The sequence below is a fragment of the Prionailurus viverrinus genome, chromosome A3 (assembly GCF_022837055.1).
Source record: "Prionailurus viverrinus isolate Anna chromosome A3, UM_Priviv_1.0, whole genome shotgun sequence".
Lineage (NCBI taxonomy): Eukaryota > Metazoa > Chordata > Mammalia > Carnivora > Felidae > Prionailurus > Prionailurus viverrinus.
Window position 1 is genome coordinate 11,012,393 of NC_062563.1, and position 21,839 is coordinate 11,034,231.

A 21,839-nucleotide genomic window follows, 5' to 3' on the forward strand; every position below is an offset into this window, starting at 1 on the left:
CCACGAGGGATGTCAGCCAGATCGCTCAGTGTTTCCAAAGAAAAAATGTTAGGTGAAATCTCCCACTTTTTAAAGGTTGGCAACTAATTCACTTTTTTTTTTTTTTTTTTTTAATTAATCCAGCAGAGCCAAAGAGACAGGTGTTCGAGCTGGAGGCAGAACCCATTTTGCACCTCAGACACCTACCAATCGCCCAGCGAACTGCCTGGCACCTAGTAAGTGCTCAGCAAGCTTCGGATGGGGGGGGGGGCGGTTCATCTTTTCACAAAACCTTCACCGGTATCACCAACATGCATTTCCACACAACAGCTTGGGAAGGAATGTTTCTCGGGAGGGAGATGAAGATAGGAAGAGAAGAACTGAAAATCTGGAAGGCTCTAAAGGGAGGGAGGAACTGCAAAGAGGAAATTCCTTAAAAGGATTTAAAAGAGTTTTATTGGACACAGTTTAGCACAAGTCAGGGATAAGAGCAGAGAGTAATTTAACTCCTGGGCACAGAAAGTGAGTCTCTATATGTGGGTGGATGGGGGGCAGGGGGGAGGGGGGGAGAACGGTCCTTAGGGATGGTCTCCCTGTGTTTCAGGGTCTTCTGTCCACAGGTCACCACAACATCTGACTCAGGTGCACAGTGTTCTGATAGGCCCATCCCCCGGGGACAGTACCCCTCTCCCAGAGGTGCTCATAAGGTCCAGCTCACCGGACACCCCACTGGATCTGGCAGATCACATGGGCTTTAAAGTCAGACCCAGCTGGGTTGAGTTTCAAGTCTTCAACATCAGTGGTTCTCAAAGCCGCAGACCAGGAACATCAGAATGACCAGAAAATTTATTAGAAGGGTCTCACCCCAAACCCACTGAATCAGAAATTCAGGGTGGGGGGGGCACTTCTATTCTGCACCTTCCTCCTGTGCTCTTGGACAAGTCCTGTGTCTCCCTGGAATGATCAAATCTACCCCCTAGGACTGTCCTCAGTGCTCCCCCAACGACTCTTTCAGAAGCCTGGTCTGACTGTGCCTGGCAATGTGGAAGATGCTAGAGGGACAGCACATAGTCCCAACCCTGATGGAGCTTGATGTCTAGCGGGGGAGACGGACAATCCGCAAGGAGAAAGAGACAGAAATGCCAGTTTTCAGATGGGACGGGAAGGCAGGGACCCGACCTACCACCTGGGGCCCTGTTTCGCAAAGTGTGCTCCAGGGACCACCTGAGCACCAAAGCCCACACAGCCAGGAAGACTTCCTCTCCTGCACACCCTCCCCACTACTCCTCTCCGATGCCCCTGCTCTTCCTCAAATATGCCTCCCTCCTTCCTGCTTCAGGATCGTCGTCTTTGCTGTTTCATCCAGTTGCAAAGCTCTCTTACCACATCTTCCAAAGATGGGCTTGTTCGTGGCTGTGTATACGTCCCCTCCCCAGCGGTCAATCGAAAGGGGTCTCGCCCCTCGCTCTGTACCTCCCACCCTGCTCTGGCTTCTTCGTCGCCCCTCTCACAGACCGCAGTCCTGCTCGTTCTCGGTGTTCCTGGCTCGGCCTTTCCCCGAGCAGAAGGTGAGTTCGTGGGGACAAGTCCTTGTCAGTCGTAGTCCCCACCACCACGCCAGTGGGCGTTCAACTCACGCTTAAGGACCAGGTCTCAGACCCGGCCCACATCAGGGTTTCTCCATAGCCTTTCTTTGTTCTCTGATGGTGGGGACAGGCCACAGAGGCTGGAAGTTAAAGAGGAAAGGAGGGTGGGAGGCCAGCGACACTAAGAGGCGGCTCTGCCGTGGCGCCCCCTCGGGCACAGCCTTCCAGCCCAACTCCCCAGCAAAAGCGCGACTCCTACCAATTTCGAAGCGAGGCGTCGCTCCTGACCGGCTGCCTGTGCACTGGGCGCTGGACCCCGGGACCCCAGGGCCCGGTGTGAGTGCCCCGCGTCGGCCAGGGGTGCCGGCGGCGGCCGGGCCACGCGGACCAGGAGGGAAAGGCGCCCGGCGCGGCAGGTGCCGTCCCTAAGAAGTTGACGCCGCCAGGCGCGTGCCGTCCCTGTCGCGCGGTGACATGAGGGACCCGAGGGCAACGGTGCACCGGGACCTCGCGGTAAAGCACGGCCCGTGGCCCCCAGAAGGTTGAAGCGCATGCGGGGACTTTGCGTGGCACGTGGAGACCCTGGGACAGCAGCGCGAGGGGTCCAGGACCCGCAGGGCGCCCGAGGCGCGGGAGGAACGCACGTGACGACGCGCGCGACCTCGGGGGGGGGGGGGGTGGAGGTGGGGCGCGGACGGCCCAGGGGCGGCGAGCGCGGGGCGGAGGGGGCGGGGAGCACGGGGCGGAGGGGCGCGCGCGCGGGGCGGAGGGGGCGGGGAGCACGGGGCGGAGGGGCGCGCGCGCGCGCGCGCGGCCCCGGCGGGGCTCCGGCAGGGGGCGGGCGGAGCGCTGCCCACCCGAGGCGCGGGCCCCCCGCGGAACCGGGCCGCGGGGCGAGGCCAGCGCCGCGCTCTCCGCCGCGCGCCCACTCTCCCCGCCCCGCTCGCAGTCCCCTCCCTCCGTCCCGCCTCCCGCCCCGCTCCCTCCCTCGGCGGCTGCGGCGCGGCGCTCCCGGCGCACTCGGAGCCCGGCGGGGACCGGGAGGCGGAGGCGGGGCGGCCCTGGGTCCGAGTGCGGGAGCCGAGCCGGCCCGGGGGCCGAAGTTTGCCCGCGGCTCCGGGAGGCGGCCCCGGGCGGCTCCCGGCCCCTGCTCGCGCCCTCGCCCGGGACCCGCCGGCAGAGCCCAGGGGGACCGCGGCCGCGGCCGGGCCAACTCCGCCGCGGGGACGCCGTGACGGGAACTTGAGGTGGGAACTTTGCGCGCGGCGGCCCCCGCGCCGGCACACTCGGGCTCCGGCTCGGGCTGGGGGGCACGTGGCCGTGACCCCCGGGCTCCCCCTGCGGGGGGAGGCACCGAAGGTCGCGGGGCTGGGAGGCTGGGGCGACCGAGGACCCGGCAGCGGCTGCGGACGGCGGCGCGGGGCGCGCTCGCCACCGTCACGGTGCGGGTCCGGCTTCAGTTCTTCCCGAGCGGTCCCCCGGGGTGCGAAGTGCCGGACGTGCTCCGCCGCGGTGACGGGGCAGGGGCGCAATCCTGGCTGTGGCGGAGGTTTCTGGATCCCGGGTGGAGGGAGTGTTGGGGAGAGGTGATAGAGGGGGGGCCGTCACTCGCTTATTCACTCCATCCTTAGGCACAGAATGCAGCATCTCCACCAGTGCAGATGGGCTTTACTAAGTCATTCATTTACTCAAGCTTTTATTGAGCGCCCACTGTGTGCTTGGCGCTCGGGATCCCAAGACGGCTGTGTTCCCTGGAGCCTCTAGCATCTGATGGTAGGAAAAGTGGTGGTCGCCTCCTTAGCCTCAGGGGCTCCATACCCAGCAGGGGCTCGGCCTGGATGGACTGGAGTCTGGGTGCCAAAGGAAAAGAGAGAAATTCATTCATTCGTGAATAGAACAAACCTGGGTTGAGCACCTACTGTGTGCAGCTCACCAAGCCAGGTGCCTCCCATGCATTATTTCATTCACTTAACGGTTGTTGAGGCGCTGAGCTGGGGAGAAACCACTGAAGGAGAGGGATGGGATGCGGGTGGGATAGGATGGAAGCATCTTGCAACCTGGAGAGAAGTAGGGACTGAGACCCAGCCCCTGCGGTGAGGAGGCCCCAGCCTCCAGGGGTAGCTGACTGCAGCAGCCCCCCTGTGTATAGGCAGAAGCAGAATCGCCTTTTCCTTGGTTCCTGTAATGCGGCCATTCTCAAGGGGAGCGGGAAAGCTGGAATAGGTTTCTTGGAGAGGAAGAAAATGTCTTCAAAAAGCTCCGTAGGGGAGGCTGATCATGGGGAAGGGGGTTGAGAAATCCTGATCTAACACTGATGAATGCAGGCCCCCACCAATGACGGTTCATTAAAGTTGTCTGTTCAGGCAGCATTTTCTTAAGCACTTAAAGGGTGCCAGGCACCAAAGTCACCCAGAGGATGAGACAGACATGGAGACCTGACCTCCTTCACTGACACCTTGAGATGAGGCACAGGGGGGAGGTGCCAGGAGGGAGCGGGAGCTGCTCTGATTCATTGGGTGGGGGGTGGAGGGGCTCCTGCCTCTATGAATCTGAGCAGAGCTTTATTCACTAGGGTGTGTCTGATACCCACACACATGACAGCAGCCGGAGCCTCTATGGGGAGCAAGTCTTCAGGGGAAGTTTGGCATTGCCGGAGACCTGGGGCCAGTGCCGGGGCCAGGGGAGGGACAGGTGGCCCGGGCACGCTGACTTTCTTAAGTGGACTTCTGGGGTTCTCCCGGACCTGAGCTTGGCCCCAGTGTCCTCTCTCTTGGACCTCTGCAGAGGCCCCTGCCGAGTGGGGAGTGAGGGACGGTGAGTTAGAAAGACAGGCTAGGACAGCCTCTGGGGATTGCCCTTATGGGTCATTCCCTAAAGCAGTCCATTCCAGTGGAAGGATGTCTCCAAACCTGTGGGCAACTGTGCGTGTGCTGGAAACAAGGGAGCCTTGACCCCTGTCCCAAGGTTTGAGAACCCATGCTGGGGGCACCACAGAGCCTGGTTGGGGTGGATCTGGGAGCCAGGCTCCCATCCCACTGCCACTTTGAACTCTCTGCATCAGACACACAGCTGGGTCCTGGCAAAAGGCTTGAGAGATGCCTCCAGGGAACATCCCCCCCAGGTGCAGGGCTAAGACACTCAAACCAGAAATTAGGAATTAACCCCCTGGACCCCAAAAAAGTGTCTTCACTGGGCTGTCCTATCTCCACATCCCTCTTCCAAATCCGTGATGAAGAGTCAGCATTTCCGGTTGCCAAAGACATAGGGGTCTGGGAAACCACTCTTGGCTGGTTTGTTAAACCCAGAAATGCAGTCCCTGGGTGGAAAATGGTGGCTGGAAAAGCCACTCTAAATAGGACGAATAAAAAGGGAGAGGCAGGAAAGTCTAGCCTGCGAGCACTCAATCACTGTTGGCCATTTTTATCATCGAGCAGACAGTATTTGGTTGGCAAAATCAGAACACAGAGTGAGTGGGCCACCGACAGGACCTGCATCGTGCCTCAGATTTGCCCCTGCCCTGTGGTGGCTTTGCATCACACCTGCGTCTCCCCAGGGCAGGCTGGTACAGCCAGGCTCTCCCTGCTTCCTCACTGCCCCGCCACACCGTGCCACAGGCACTGCAGCCTTAACACCTATTGAAGGAAAAGGAACAGAAGGGCTGCGTGTGCAGTGTCCCCTGCCTGCTGCCCCAGGTCCTCGCTGCTCCCCCAGACTGTTCCTCTGCTTATGCCTGTGCTCCCGGGGTTCGGGGCTGCGAGGAGGCAAATAGAAAAGAACCTTTGCCTCCATCCCAGAACAGCTCCCAGGGGAAGACAGATGTGCATTGGGTGTTATTTTGCCAGAAGCAGAATAAGGAGACTCCGGAGGCCGATCTGTCTTTTTTATAGAGGGGTGCAGGGACTCTGGCACATTTTCTTTTGGGGAGCAGGTGGAGATGGAGGGAAGAGCCAGCTCTCCCTCAAATACTTCACTCCCACCGGTATCTTGGGCTCTCGGGAAGCAGGACTGAGATCCGCCCGGCACGGCTGCCTTGTGACAAGGATGGACAGCAGGTAACTAAGACAGACAGAGTCTCCATGCAGGCGCCGCATCTCGAGGAGACCCAGCGTGCTGGGACCTGGGCCAGCCCGCTGGCTGGATCCATTTGAATGCTTTAATTGGGAATTAATGCAGCATGACCCGCCTCTGAATCAGCCCAGCCAGGAGCCCCTACCCCTGACAGATGAAGCCGCGCTGGCAGGGCAAGGACGGAGTGGAGAGATCTTGGGGTGAGGGCACAGGTTGAGAATCGTGGTGTGAGTAAAAGAAGCGAAAGCCTGAGCTGCTCAGGACAGAAATGCTTTTCGTTTAGCAAGTTGGCATTTGAGGTTGTGTTAGGTCCCCACTGCCACATCTTGCCACCAACGTAGCCGCTCAAAGCAACACAAATTTAGTATCTTACAGATTGGGGGATCGGAAGTCCAAAATGGGTCTCGTTGGGCTAAAATCAAGGGGTCGGCAGGGCTGTGTTCCTCCTGGGGGAGAATCCATTTCCCTGCCCTTTCCAGCTTCTAGAATCTGCCCACATCCTTGTCTCCTGGCCCCACATCACTCCGGCCTCTGATTCTGTCATCACATCTGCTTCTCTGTCTCGGACTCTCCTGCCTCCCTCTTTAAGGATGCTTTGTGATTACGGGGGGCCACCTAGATAATCCAGGCTCATATCCCCACCTCAAGATCATGGGTTTAATTAGTCACACCGGCAAAATCTGTTCTGCCACGTAAGGCCACATATTTTCAGGGTCCGAGGATTAGGACATAGACCTCTTAGGAGGACCATTATTGTGCCTACCATAGGGGTTTGCCTCTTCAGTTTATGTTACAGATGGGGAAACTGAGGTCCAACCAAGTGGATGACTTGATGTGGGTGCCAGGTGAGAGGAGAGCCAGTGCTGAAGCCCCCTCTTCTAACAGGTGTTTTCCACTTCACATTCCTCCTCTAAAGAAATGTAAGGGGAGGTGCCAGCCTTGCTACACAAAAGCCTTTCTAGCAAACACAGAGCCCTAACATGCGCAGCCACAGCTCCAAGCACTTACAAGGTGGGATAATTACCCCAGTGTGCTGAGAACACTCAGGCACAGAGAGGTGCAGTCACTTTTCCTAAGGGCACACAGCTAGGAAGTGGTGAACCCGGCAGTGTGGCCCAGAGGCCACACCCTCACCTCTGGCTGGAACCCGTTTACACCACAGGAGAGCTCTTCTGCCCTGAGGCCAAAATGGCACCTCAGACTTTGACAACATCAAAGGTTTTGTCGATATCTTAACTCTGCTCTTGTGCAAATATACAATAGGAATAAATGTGTTTCCCCCAGCCGTGGGTGGTTGTCTGCTCCCCTCCCCCCCCCCCCCCCCCCCCCGCCACAAAAGACTTTCCAAAAGCTTGTCCGTAGAAAATAAGAGATGCGAGCTCCAGTCCCTAGCTTGCTGCAGGTGGTGGAGACCTCTCCCTCCTCCCAGGAACCTGTAATCCAGGGAAGCAGTGAAATGCAGACAGTTTGCCTTGGAGTCCTATAGGCGTAGATTGATTCTGGCTTCATCACTTCTGTCCCCAGAATCCTGAGTTTTTATTTCTCAAAGCCTCAATTTCCTCATCTATAAGATGGGGGTGTTAATGGTCATGTCTGACATGACTCACTCAATTAAGGCTTTTAGCACAGCACCTAGCACTGAGTGTGCAATTAAGGGTGGCCGTGGTTGCTGTTCTTACAGCGCTGTGAGTGTTCAGCGCTCTCCCTGCATCCCCCCTCCCACTCAGAAGAGGGACAGACAGCTCCGTCCCGAGGGATCGGCACAGGGCTGGAAAACAGAGGCAAGAGAGACCAGTGGTTTGTGAAAAAGGCCGGGAGGCGTCTTAGCAGTCGGGATGAGTGCGCAGCAGTTTATGGAACCCATTCGTGACCTTGACGGGACACGGCCACGGGGGCGAGCAGTCGGGCAGCACTGCTACTTCCTGTAGAAGAGTTCCACTCACCAGATCCCCACAACAGCCCGGTGAGGTAGGCACACTCATCCCCACATCATAGGGAGGAAAGCGGCTCAGAGAGGGCCGGTGACTCGGTGGGTGCAGATGGTGTCTCGGGCCGAAGGCTCATCAACAGGAGCAGCTGGGGCGGCCAGGCAAGCCGGACTTGGACCTTCGTCCCATCCCGTTCTCCCCCCCAACCCCCACCCCCGGGGTCTCGTACCTCCATTCGTAGTCAGACGCTGACCACACAGCGGCCCCATGGGCTCTGAGCAGCCTCAGCCACTCAGGACTCCTTACGGTTTAAATGACTGTTTATTTTCGGAAATGAGTACTCAGCCCTCTGTCATAACTTGCGCACACCATCTCTCTCCCAAGGGAAGGAAAAGAAGTTGCATGGGGAGTTTCAGCAGATCTGTAGGCTCACAAAGGGAATCTGATCAAGGCGGCCCCAGTGCAGAAGGTTTTCTTTCACACCAGAAGGGTTTCTACTGGGTACCGCAGAGCCTTCCGGAACCTCCAGAGAGATGGAAAAGTTGGTCAGGGGGCTCCCTACCAAAATCCAGAGCAGCTCTAGCATCCCCCGGCCCCTGAGGGGGGTGATCTCCAGGTTTTCAAGGCGTCCACTCTTTGGGTCTCCCTTGAACTTGAGCGCAGGTGAGAATCTCTAAGGGAGCCAATCAGAATGCCAGTTCCTACCCCCCGACCTCAGAGATTCTGACTGAGAAGGTCTAGGGATGGTCCTAAGAATCTGTATCTCCACTGAGCCCTAGGGGCAGTTCAGAACCTGGTGACTTGGCTGGTTTTGTGCTCTGCATTTTGCTTTACCTGGATTAACTCCCAGAGTTGTGTTACCTTCATGCCGCTCTTCATCACTGGCTGATGCCACAGGCTGTCTTGTTCATGGTTCCCTCGTTCCAGCCGCCCTGTTTGTCCCCTCCCCCTGCCCTGCCAGGCATCCTCCCTGTGGTTGATATAGATCCTTCCATGTGCTTGAGTCTTTGTGAAATATGTAACGTACGTGTGTGTGTGTGTTCATTTACATAAATAGCATAGTGCTATAAACTTCTGTTTCTTTTCCACTCGGCATCATGCTTTTCAGATCTAAATGTGTTACTAAACCTACATCTAGTTCAATGCTTCTAATTCCTCTGCCATCTGTGTCTACCACGACTCGCTTGTCCATCCCTCCCCACCCCCACCCCCACCCCCCACCCTGGGATAGACACCAAGGGACATCTAGCACCACAGGCAACGCAGGACATGCTTTCTTGTGCCTCGTTCCTCTCTTGGATCGGATTCCCCAGAAGCAGACCCTGAGTCAAGGATCTGAGTACAATTAAGATACTATTGTGTGCCACAATCCCTGTGGACCCAGGTCTGGGAAATCTACCCGGGACTGGGATTCCTGGGCCATACTGCAGCAACATCCATCACTTCCCTCAATACCCCTTACAGCTTTCCCAGAGACTGTACCAGACTGTACTCCCTCTAGCAATGGGCTCTGGGGGTCAGACAAATGCTGGGTTCCGATCCCACTGGGTCGGGTCAAGAAAGGAGTCACCCTTGGCTGGTGGAGAGAAAGATGACCGACCTCTCTTCTAGCTAATAGTACAGCAGGTGTCCCTTGAGGGTCCACTGTGTGTCAGGCATTGGGCCAAGCACATCACCCTGTGTCACCTGCCTTAGTCCTCACCATAAGTCAAGGAGGTCGGAGCTGGTCGTATCCCCATTTTACAGATATGGCTAGTGAGTCTGAGAGGCCATACTTCCCCCAAGTCAGAGTGACTGGCCTGGAACCCAGGTCTCCTGATTTCAGAGCCAGTGAGCTCTTCTGCCCCAGCTTGGAGTAGTCAGCAGGTTGACCCCAGAGCGGGAGTAGGACCTGGTTTTTCTCAACATCCCGTGTGTTACTTTCCTACTGTAACCAAGTACCACAAACTGAGTGGCTGAAAACAACACAAACTTACTACCTCACATTTTGGAAGACAGAAGTCTCAAATGGGCGTTACGGGGCTAAGATAAAGGTGTCTCAGCAAGGCTGTGTTCTTTCTGGAGGGCCCGGGGGAGAGTCAGGTCTTGCCTTTACCAGCTTCTAGAGGCGGCCTGCTGTCCTCGGCCTGTGGCTCCTTCCGTCTTCAAGGCCAGTCGCGTCTTCCTCACATCGCATTGCGTCTGACACACTTTCCCGCCTCTTTCTTCTATCTTTTAAGGACCCTCGTGATTGCTTGGGCCTCCAGAGAATCCGGGATCATCTTGCCATCTCAAAGGCAGCTGATTGGCAACCTTGATCCCTCCTCGAGTGTAATCTAACATATTCACAGGCTCCAGGGATCAGGATTAGGACGTCTAGGTGGGGTCGCGTTACTCTGCCTACACATGCCCCACCAGTGGTGTCTACCTGTGCTCACCAGACCTGGTGTGGAGTGCGGCTTCGATAGGGAAGTGGGTGCTGGGCACGGGGAGCCCCTCAGCCTCTGGGCTTCGCCATTTCTCTGCCAGCCTGGTCCTCCCGCCCCCTGCAGCCCAGCCAGGGCTGATGATGCTACCACCCACCCACCCCCACACACAAACACACAAAATCCTCAGGTCAGCTTTGGTGTGGTCTGACTCCATCCGACCATCCGTCCATCCACCCACCCATGCGAGCCACCCTCACCCCTGCTGTCTCTCCCGGATTTGCCCACCTGCCCTCCTGTCCCGCATCCCACAGCCAGCAAATGCTGCCCCTAACTCCGTTCTCATCATGGCGCCACCTAGCGTCTCCTCGGTGAATGGCACCACTGGAATCCATTCTTTTTCCCCCTCGCCCCTTCCCGTCCAACCTCAGCCCGGAGGTTCCCTCCTCCAAGAAGCCCTCCCAGACCCCTCCAGCTCATGCTGCTGTCGTTTCCTTGCTCTATTTCCTGAAATGACCTTACTTAGGGACCGCCTCCACCACCAGAATGTCCACTCCCTGAAGACAGGGGCTGGGTCTGTCTTTGCTTTGCCTATAGACCTGTCACAGCCCCAACATGCAGTAATTGCAGAATGACAGTCCTGGACCCCTCATCCTTATCCTCACAGCCCCGTTCTCAGACAGCTCTCTTCCCAACCGTCCACAGTCCCTCAGAGGCAAAATCACCAAAATCCATGGTGCTCTGGAACTGACAGATACAACACGGGAGAGAAATTTTAAAAGACCAAACTTCTCAGGAGGGTGTCAGGCTGGGTGAAAAGCGGCAGTATTTTCCAGAAGCAGGGCTTTGGGGCCTTTTTCATTTCTGGACTTCGTTCGAGACTCTAGAGTCTAGCATGCAGAGCCGTCTCCCTCCACCCATCAGACGAGGTGTCCCCAAGACCAAAGGCCAAGGAGAAGCGTGTCTGTTCCTCACTTAGCAAACCCTAGCATCTGGCCTTCCACGTGCTAACAGACCAAACGAAGTGGGCTTTTTCCTTCTCCATACCGTATAGTATGCTCTTGTTCCCTTCTCCACACTAAACAGGATAACTTTCCACATAGGACGCTGAGGCTTTGACTCACAACTGACATGAGTCAGGAGAGGAAGAAACGAGGGATCTCTAATTGGGGGAGCTCTCTGCCGGCGGGAAAGCTACAGGTTGAACGCAGACATTCTGGAAGAGGTGATTACAGCCAAGGGGGTTTCACAGGGGCTCTTCAGGGCTTGCAGGACAAGAGGAATGAATGTTCCTTTTCCTCCGCCACCACTCTTGCCAAACAGAATGTCGCCTCTCCTCTTGTCTTCGGTGGCAAAGAGAAGACAGCAGAGCTGAAAAGCGGTACCGCTAATGTGAAGTGCCTGAAAGGGATTATTCTCGCTCCCCCAAAGGATTCTGGCAGGCTGTGCCCGAGGAGATCGGTTCCAATTTTAGGCGAAGTTAAGAAACATTCTCAACACTCTGAAATCAAATCATTTTCATTTCAGACGCAGGTGTCCCCTAGTTTCCCAGCACCCAATCTGTGACACTTTCCCCAAAGACAAATGAGTGGAGTGACGGTTTGCTTTATGTAAAAGAATTTCCGTTAGGATGGGAGCCTCTTTCAGATGGACTCCCCTCCCCCCTCCCCCCGCCCGCCTCCTGCTGAACTCTTTCCATCCATACAGGTGTACGTGCACCCGTGTGCGCGCTCGTGCATTTTCCCTGAACGTGTCCGTAGCACAGATTGACGCTCAGGTATTGGCAGTGGGTTTCCATTGGCACTGATAGACTTTGCTGGTACCACTTGCTTCCACGGGGTACTGGGCTGGAGGGAAGGATGATGATTTTTAAAAGCAGAGTATTAGACTGTTAATACTTTCCTGTGGATCGGCTTAACTCTGGAGAGCTCAGTTGCCATCATCTAGGGTCTCCCCAACTCAAATGCCTACAGGGGCCAGGAAGGAAACCTACAGGAGTGAAGGGGAGTGGCCGTGAGAAAGATAACAGGGAGGGTCGGGGACTGTGGTAGATTGTAGCATGCACACCCTGCCGACAGGAGGCGGTCATTTCTCAGCCGGAATTTAGGCCAAATGTTGCCAAGTGTCTGATTTTTTTTTTTTTTTCAAGAGAAACCGAGAATATAAATTTTTACACAAAATTCCTCCATTTTCAAAATCTCCAAGCCAGGCAGAATATTTGTGAGCCAAATTCAGCCCATGAGCTATGAATGAATACATAGCCTTGGTTAGCTTTGAGGGTTGGGAAAGACAGGGCCTGTGCGAGCAGATATTTTGACCTCAGGTTCTCAGAAGTGCCTTCATCACATTGGCCTCATTCGGGAAGCCCTTTCAGCTCTTACAGTGCTGGGCACGGGGATTCGGAGCGGAGTATCAAGCCCAGTTCTTGCCCCACAGAGCGAGCAGTCTTATAAAGGAGCCAGGCTTGCATACAGATATGGCAAAGATCATGCCCCAGGTACAGGCGTGGGAAGACTCAATTCACCCAGAAGAGCCAAGGAACATTTCCTGGAGGAGTGGGCATGCCTGCCCGGTTCACCCCTATCTCCCCAAAATGATGTTTCCTGATATATGAGCAGCTGTGACACTGTTGTGATAATTAATGCGTTTCTTTGGACACTGCCTGTTATTTATGGCCAGTGATACAGGTTTTCCACTTACGGAAGCAAAGCAAGGTGTCCCTTTCAGATAAACACAAACAGTAATAATAGACAAAAATGATTGAGTATCTATGTGCCAGCCACTGTGACGAGGGGCTCTTATGCACATAATTCATGGAATCCTCTCAGCAATTCTAGGAAGTAGGCCAAGTGGTTTTACCCACTGTACAGATGAGGAAATTGAAACAGGTCAAGGTTAAGTACTACTTGCCCAGGCCATGAGGAACCACCACATCAGGGCTTCTCCACCTTCACACCGTGCGCTTTGGGGGCCAGAGAATTCTCTGCTGTGGTGTCTGGCCGGCTCATCATAACGATGTTGAGCAGCACCCTTGGCCCCTATCAACTAGATGTCAGTGGCCTCCCCCGGTCATGACCATCAAAACATTGCCACACGTCTACCTGGGAACAAAATCGGCCCGAGAACCCCTGGTCTATGCTAAATTGACTTTCCAAGCCACATGAATACAATGATAACAAAAAACCCAGGCTAATTTAAAACAGAGCATTAGGTCGGTAATAGTACAGGTGTCGTGTGGCAGTCCATTGGGATGTCGGCTGGGGGGGGGCTGGGGACAGTGTCTGACTCCGTGCAAACCCCCAGTGCTTAGAGCAGTGCCTGGCCCACGGGAGCACTCAGTCAGTTTTGATGGCCTAAGTGAGGGGGATGTGGAAGAATCGTTCTGTGCAATAGAGGCTGAATGACACTATTGCTGATTTTACTCTTAAGTGCATGTCTTAGTCAGCTTGGGCTGCTGTCACAAAACACCTACGCAGGGGCCGGAAACAACAGACATGCCTGGCTCCCGGTTCTGGAGGTTGGAAGGCCAGGTTCAAGGTGCCACGTGTGCTCGGCTTCTGGTGAGGACTCTCTTCCCGGCTTGGAGAGGGCTGTTTTCCCACTGTGTCCTCGCAAGGTGGGGAGAGGGGGAGCTCTGGTGTCTCTTCCTGCCCCCTAGAAGGGCACTCATCCGCCCCTCACGACTTCATCTAAATCTAATCACCCACCACACACACACACACACACACACACACACACACACACACACACCACAGGCCCTGCCTCCTACTGCTGGCCCGCGGGGCTCAGGGCTTCCCCTATGAATCCGGGGAGGGGGACACAGTTCGGTCCCTAACAGCCCATGTCTGCAGCCTCAGGACTGCTTGCCCAGGCTCTGGAGTCGCTGAGGGTCTCTCCTCCCTTCTCCCCCCAGGCCCGAGGGGGATGTGAAGGCCCAAAATGACCCTCTTACCGGGAGACAATTCTGACTACGACTACAGCGCCCTGAGCTGCACCTCGGACGCCTCCTTCCACCCGGCCTTCTTCCCGCAGGGCCAGTCCCTCAAGGGCGTCTTCTACCGCCGCGCGCAGCGCCTGCGGCCCCGGCCCCAGGACGCGCCCCGCCAGGGCTGCCAGCCCGACGACCGCCGGCGGCAGATCATCATCAACGTGGGCGGCATCAAGTACTCGCTGCCCTGGACCACGCTCGAGGAGTTCCCGCTGACGCGCCTGGGCCAGCTCAAGGCCTGCACCAACTTCGACGACATCCTGAACGTGTGCGATGACTACGACGTGACCTGCAACGAGTTCTTCTTCGACCGCCACCCGGGGGCGTTCGGCACCATCCTGACCTTCCTGCGGGCCGGCAAGCTCCGCCTGCTGCGGGAGATGTGCGCCCTGTCCTTCCAGGAGGAGCTGCTCTACTGGGGCGTCGCCGAGGACCGCCTGGACGGCTGCTGCAAGCGCCGCTACCTGCAGAAGATCGAGGAGTTCGCCGACGTGGTGGAGCGGGCGGAGGAGGACGACGACGAGCCGCCGTCCAGCGGGGACCCCGGCAGCGAGGGCGCGGCCGAGGGCGAGGGCCGCCTGGGCCGCTGCATGCGGAGACTGCGCGACATGGTGGAGAGGCCGCACTCCGGGCTGCCGGGCAAGGTGTTCGCCTGCCTCTCGGTGCTCTTCGTCACCGTCACTGCCGTCAACCTGTCCATCAGCACCCTGCCCAGCCTGCGGGAAGAGGAGGAGCAGGTAAGAGCCGCGGGCCCGGCTGCGTGCGGGGAGGGTCTCTGCACTCAGGACACCAAGCAGTCCTGCGGGCCGCTCCCTCCCGGACGCCCACACCCTCCGCACCCGCACTGTCCCCTCCACCAGGAGGCCTTCCTGGCCTGCGCTGGCTGAGCAGCATCTCCAGTCCCTTCTGACCACCTGTTCCCACGCGTGTTGTCCAAGTCCGCGTTCACACGTGAGCCCCGGGCCCCTCCCGGTGTGCGCTGTGCCCCCCGGGGTCTAGAACAGGGTCCAGCCTGGACAAGGTGCTCAGCCGCTCTGGGGAAGGAGCAAATGAGTGAGTAGTACATGGGTGATGTGATTTATGATGTGCCTGCCCCTGGGCTAAACACATAATATATCCTCAAAATTTATTTCACCCACGTGATCCCTGTCTCAGCCTTCCTAATTCCCGTGTTTAAAAATAGCCCAGAATGGGGTGCCGGGGTGGCTCGGTTGGTTGAGCTTTCTCTGACTTCAGCTGAGGTCGTGATCTGGGGTAAGTTTGAGCCCCGTATGGGATTCTTCTATCGGCGTGGAGCCTACTTCAGATCTTCTCTTTCCCTCTGTCTCTGCACCTCCCCCCCCTCCCCCCCCCCCCCCCCCCCCCCCCCGCTCACACTCTCTCAAAAATAAGTAATAAAACATTTTTAAAAATATATTAAAGGAGCGCCTGGGTGACTGTTGGTTACCCAGTTGGTTAGACATACGACTCTTGGTTTTGGCTCAGGTCATGATTTCATGGTTTCATGAGTTCAAGCCCTGCACCAGGGCTCCCCACTGACAGTGCAGAACCTGCTTGGGATTCTCTGTCTCCCTCTCTCTCTGCCCCTCCCCCGCTTGTGCTGTCTCCCGCTTTCTCAAAACAATTAAGTAAACCTAAAAAACATATGTCTATGAATATATATATCTATATATTTTGTAAATATCCCAGAACCATTTTCCAGGTCCTGAACATAATTTTTGTTGGTAGCTGTATGTGTGTGTGCACATGTCCTCAAATAGTGAGCATCTCTGTGTTAAATGCGTGTAAAGTGTTTGCTCCACGGCCTGACTGAGGTGTGTGCTCAGGTCTCAGGGGTAGCACACGGCAGGCAATTACTAGGAGCCCCGGGCTGGGCTGTAGTTCTGCTTAAATCTTAAGTTCTCGGTGAAACTTCCAGGGGTTCTTATACCCACGTGACAGAACGCCGAGGCAGAGCAGCTTGCCCAGACCCAGGTCTGACTGCATCCAAATCCTGTGGTCTTAAGCCAGGAAGTACGGGGCCCACATGACAGCCTGGGACTCCACAGAGCCCCACGGAAGTGTGTGATTGGCCCGTACCGTGCTCCCTAAAAGTCTGACTTGGTTGCCAACTTTTAAAACTAAGGTGTTTTGGGGGTGCCTGGATGGCTCCATCGGTTACACATCTGACTCTTGATTTCAGCTCAGGTCATGATCTCATGGCTCAAGAGTCTGGGCCCTGCGTCTGGCTCTGTGCTAGCAGTGTGTGGATCCTGCTTGGGATTCTCTCTCATTCTCTCTGCCCCTCCCCTGCTCGCACTGTCTCTCGCTCTCTCAAAAAAAAAAAAAAAAAAAAAAAACTAAAAATTTGTAAAAATAAAAGTAGGTGTTTTTCATTTAAAAATTTGAACTCTCTGGGGCGCCTGGGTGGCTCAGTCGGTTGAGCGTTCGACTTCACCTCAGGTCACGATCTCGCGGTTTGTGAGTTCGAGCCCCGCGTCAGGCTCTGGGCTGATGGCTCAGAGCCTGGAGCCTGCTTCCGATTCTGTGTCTCCCTCTCTCTCTGCCCCTCCCCCACTCATGCTCTGTCTCTCTCTGTCTCAAAAATGAATAAACATTAAAAAAATTTTTTTTTTTTTAATTTGAACTCTCAGCCTCTCAAAATGTATACAGCAGGCCTTCTGGCCTGTGCCCCCTGTGCAGTCCACACAGCAGCTCTTGGGGGGCGGTGAGTCTACGGAAAGTGTGTGCTCCCCAGTTCAGCTTCGTAGTGTATGAGACCTTTGGGCTTTTGAGTTGGGACCCTTTCCCCATATGGGTGGGAGGGGTGGTGGGGAGGGACGATTCTAGAAGCAAGTTTCAAGACCAAAACATTCAGACAGGTACAAACTGTATAGGCAATGGAGAAATAGGTATGGTTGTGTGAACTCAACATAAAAATAGCGCCAAGCCAGCATTTATTGAGCACTGGCTATGTACCCTGCATGTGCTAAGTGCTTCACGTGAACTCTGATGGAACATTGGAACTGCTCACCACACGAGGACTTTTCTGTGTACATATGTTATGAAGGAAGTAACACCGACTGTTGCATTCATGATACATGGGGGGTTTCTAGAGCTTTTGTATACATTAAATTGTTTAAATTTTTTAATGTTTATTTATTTTTGAGAGAGAGCACGAACAGGGGAGGGGCAGAGAGAGAGAGAGAGAGGGAGACACAGAATCTAAAGCAGGCTCCAGGCTCTGAGCTGTCAGCACAGAGCCCGATGCAGGGCTCAAACCCACAAACCGTGAGATCATGACCTGAGCCGAAGTCAGACTGAGCTGCCAGGCACCCCTATACTTTGAATTTTTAAAATAAGTATTGAAAAGAAGCAGCACTCGACCAGTAAAATTAATTTTTGATAAGCAGAAGGGGGAATGATGAAGATGGCCTGAATTTGAATGCCGTTTTGTCCACTCTGGCTGTGTGTCTGTGGGCGAGTTATTTAACCTCTCTGTGCCTCACTTTCTGAGCGAGTCTACGGGAAGTGATTGGAATGATGCCTGGTGCTGGAGCGTGCAGGAAGTGCTAACGATAAGGATTACATGCACCTGCCAAAAAAAGAAAGAGAAAAGGCTCATTGTTTGAGACCTGTCCGAAAGCACCTGTGTGTAGCATAAATTTCTTCTTCACTCCAACATAGGCAATCCTGATTTTCTCAGGAAAATACTAATAAAGCCACTGTTCTGTTCAACTTCTGACCCTTGCTTTTTTTTTTTTTTTCAATCATGCCTGGACTTCTTCATGATTCACCAAAAATGCCATTCTTTGACTTCATTTTGGAGACCAGTGGGATTCACTGTTTCACTTGCTCCCTGAGCACACCTTTGAGTGTATTGCACTGTCTTCAGGCATCGCCAGGCATCGCAGGGTGACCAGAATGAGTATTCCAGCTACAGGGACTTCAGGTCTAGTGCAGGAGGGACAGGGATACCCCTGTGACCCTGAGCGTGAGACCCAAGCCAAGGGGGCTCTCAGGAGAGGCCCGCCAACTGTGCTGGGGATACTTCGAGGGGGCACACTCCAGGAGGGCTTTCTAGAGGAGGGGGCTTCCCATCACAGAGGACCGGGACCTCAGAGCCCCACCCAGGCCTAGTTCATCTCTCCAGCCTCTAACGTATTCCTAGAGAGAGCTGCTATCGCAAGCCTCCTAGAACCCAGCTGTGCCCAGGAATGACAGGTGCCCAGGCTGGCACCACACGCACCTGCCCACTCTGTCAGACAGAGGTCTGAAGCCACTGGGGACGGTCTACCCTCCCAGTCCCATTGCAGACCAGAGAGACCCGCTGGCAGCCCGCATGCCAGATGCGGCACACAGATGCGTTTGAGTGGCCCACAGAGTGGTTTCTCTGTATTGAATCATCGCAACATTTAAAACGCAGGAATTTCACGCAGAACTCCAGATGTCCATCCCCCCTGCAGACTTTGGTGAGGCAGCAGCCTGAATTCTCCTGGGACAGTCGTCAGGAGGTACTTAGCAGGACAGCTGTGTTCTCTGGCAGGCCTCCACCCCCACCCCCCACCCCCGTGCCCACCTCTCTTGGGCTCCCTTTGCCCACCTGGCCTTGAGTTGGCACTCCCATCTAAACGCCACTCCCGGGGCACCTGCGTGGCTCAGTGGGTTGAGCGTCCAACTCTGGATTTTGGCTCAGGTCACGATCTCACAGTTTCAGGAGTTCGAGCCCCTCTTGGGCTCCACTCTGGAGCCTGCTTGAAATCCTGCCGCTTTCCCTGCCCCTCCCCTGCTCACATTCTCTCTGTCTCTCTCAAAATAAATACATAAACTTTAAAAATAATAGTAAATAAATAAACGCCAGTCCCATGTGCTTCCATCCATTCTGGTGACCAAGATGAATTGGTCACCTGTCACGTGCCAGGCCGTTCCAGTCACTGGGGTCCTGAGGGTGAACAGAGAGAGAACACAGCTGCCCCTCCCTGTGGGGCTATAATCAGCTGGGGCAGGGGAACAGGGGAGGTGGAGGGTGGAAACTGACAATAAACATGACAAATAAGTAAGTTATAAAGCATATTAAGAGATGATGAGCCCTCTGAACAAACAGAGCAGGAAAAGGGGAATCAGGGTGGAGGACAAAGGGAGGAGGGGACTTTTAATCAGGGCGAGGATCACGAAAGACCTCCCTGGGAAGGTGATAGTGAGGCAAAGAGCTGGAGGAAAGGAGGGTAGAGCCATGTGGGTGTCTCCGGGAAGAAGACTCCCACAGGGGAGCAGAAACTCCAGGCCTGGCTTGGGGGTGCAGGGAGCCCCGGGTGTAGGCTGGAGCACAGGAACAGGGCAGGAGGGGGGCTAGGGAGTGGGAGAGGTAGCAGCAAGGCCATGTGTCCCAGAAAGGACTCCAAGCTATCTCTGTGAGCCGTGGAAGGTGCTGAGCAGAGAATGGACAGGATCTGATTCATGTTCTCAGCATCCCTCTGGCTGTGTGCAAAATAAACTGTAGGGACCAGGGATCCCAGGAAAGAGGTGCCTGCGACTGTCCAGGCAAGAGAGAACGGTGGCTGGACCAAGGTGAGGGCAGCAGACATATGAGAAGTGGTTTGATTCTGGAATCATTTTATTTTTTTTGAATGTTTATTTACTTATTTTGAGGAAGAGAGCGAGGGAGAGAGAGAATTCCAAGCAGGCTTTGTGACGACAGACCGAGAGATCATGACCTGAGCCAAAATCGGGAGTCGGACACTTAACCGACTGAGCCACCTACATGCCCCGAAATAATTTTAAGTGAAGAACCAACCAGATTTCCTGAGGATCATTTGAGAGGGGTTAGAATGTGGCTGAGTCTCCCAGACCCCAGCAACTGGAAAGGTGGATAGCTAAGAAGGGACAGCACTGGTGGGCAGGTGTGCAGGGGAAAGCAAGAGCCCAAAGAGGCTAAATCTTAATGGGTTTCCACCCCCCAAAAAAGAAATGATAGTTTCACAAGGTGATAAAGGTGTTAGCTTAAGGTTGTGGTGGTAATCATATTCCAATATTATAGATGTATCAAATCAACATGTTGTACACCTGAAGCTTACACAATATTGTGTCAATTATAGCCAATAAAATCAATAAAAAGAACTTTAAAAAAATCAGGAGCCACTTTGGGGCATAAGTTTGAGACACCTATCAGACACTCCAGGGGTGGAGTCAAGGAGGCAGCCCTTCTGGGGTCTTAAATCCAGGGGTGGGACCTGGAACCTGGGGGGTGGGGTCTGGAATCCAAAGGCGTGGCCTGGAGTCCGGGGGCGGGGGTATGGAATCCGGGGACGGGGTCTGGAATCCAAGGGCGGGGCCTTGGGTCTGGGGGCGGGGCCTGGAATCCCGGAGCCCGGTGCGGCCTCCAGAGGTGAAGAGCGGTGGATGCAGGTGCTTGCAGCCCTCGGCCTGGCCTGGCCGGCGTGGCCCAGGAAGGGAGCCTCACTAGAGAGGGGCCGGGGCATGGCACGCAACGGCCTCGCTGGGAGGACGGCTGACCTCTCCCCCTGACCTCCCCGCCTCTCTCCCAGGGCCGGTGCTCGCAGATGTGCCGCAACGTCTTCATTGTGGAGTCGGTGTGCGTGGGCTGGTTCTCCCTCGAGTTCCTCCTGCGGCTCATCCAGGCGCCCAGCAAGTTCGCCTTCCTGCGGAGCCCGCTGACGCTGATCGACATGGTGGCCATCCTGCCCTACTACATCACCCTGCTGGTGGACGGCGCCTCCGCGGGCCGCCGCAAGTCCGGCGCGGGCAACAGCTACCTGGACAAGGTGGGGCTGGTGCTGCGGGTCCTGCGGGCGCTGCGCATCCTGTACGTCATGCGTCTGGCCCGCCACTCCCTGGGGCTGCAGACGCTGGGGCTCACGGCCCGCCGCTGCACCCGCGAGTTCGGGCTCCTGCTGCTCTTCCTCTGCGTGGCCATCGCCCTCTTTGCCCCCCTTCTCTACGTCATCGAGAACGAGATGGCCGACAGCCCCGAGTTCACCAGCATCCCTGCCTGCTACTGGTGGGCCGTCATCACCATGACAACCGTGGGCTACGGCGACATGGTGCCCCGGAGCACGCCCGGCCAGGTGGTGGCGCTCAGCAGCATCCTCAGCGGCATCCTGCTCATGGCCTTCCCGGTGACCTCCATCTTCCACACCTTCTCGCGCTCCTACCTGGAGCTCAAGCAGGAGCAGGAGAGGGTGATGTTCCGGAGGGCGCAGTTCCTCATCAAGACCAAGTCGCAGCTGAGCAGCATGTCGCACGACAGTGACATCTTGTTCGGAAGTGCCTCCTCGGACACCAGAGACAACAACTGAGCCCAGAGGACACACCCCGCCGCCCCCACCGCCGCCGCCGCCGCCAGGATACCCCCAGCTCTGCCTGCCCTCTGCGGCCTGAAGCTACTGCCGTCACTATCAGAAGCCTCTTCAGGCACGTGCTGCTCTGAGCGCGGCCCTGGCACAGAACCGACTAGAGCCACACCCCGAGGAGGAAGCCTGCAAGGTCCACAGAGGAGCCCCTGCCACTCTGCGTCCACAAGTGAAGCAGAAGCTGGCCGAGAGCCCAGCACCCCCGCCACCCCCCACCCCCCACCCCCCATGTCTGTTTCCCTCAATAAGGAGATGGCTTTGTTCTTTCCACCATGTACATAACATGCCCAGCAAAGACTTGCTTCATGGGCCTGCCTGGAGAAAAAAATACAAATGGCAACAGCAAATGTCTGTGTGTAGTGTGGATCGTATGCAATTAAAGAAAACCAGTGAAAAAGAGAGAAAATGCCTTCCCCAGGGCTCTGAAAGAGAGGAAGCTGTTTGCAAAGCCAGCCAGGGCCGGTACTGGGAGTACAGGGGCCTGTTTCCTTGGGTCGTTCAGGCCTGGTGGGGCCCAGGGGGCGTTGGGGAAAAGA

General features: G+C 55.8%; 1 protein-coding gene across 1 annotated transcript; it reads left to right on the forward strand.

Annotated features, from left to right (window-relative positions):
• Positions 1 to 2,608: 2,608 nt before the first annotated feature.
• On the forward strand, positions 2,609 to 21,636 carry KCNG1 (potassium voltage-gated channel modifier subfamily G member 1). The gene is made up of 3 exons (XM_047853103.1): positions 2,609 to 2,812; positions 13,880 to 14,691; positions 20,479 to 21,636. The coding sequence occupies exons 2-3, from the start codon at positions 13,906 to 13,908 to the stop codon at positions 21,247 to 21,249; spliced, it is 1,557 nt and encodes a 518-aa protein (XP_047709059.1). The 5' UTR covers positions 2,609 to 2,812; positions 13,880 to 13,905; the 3' UTR covers positions 21,250 to 21,636.
• The last annotated feature ends 203 nt before the right edge of the window (positions 21,637 to 21,839 follow it).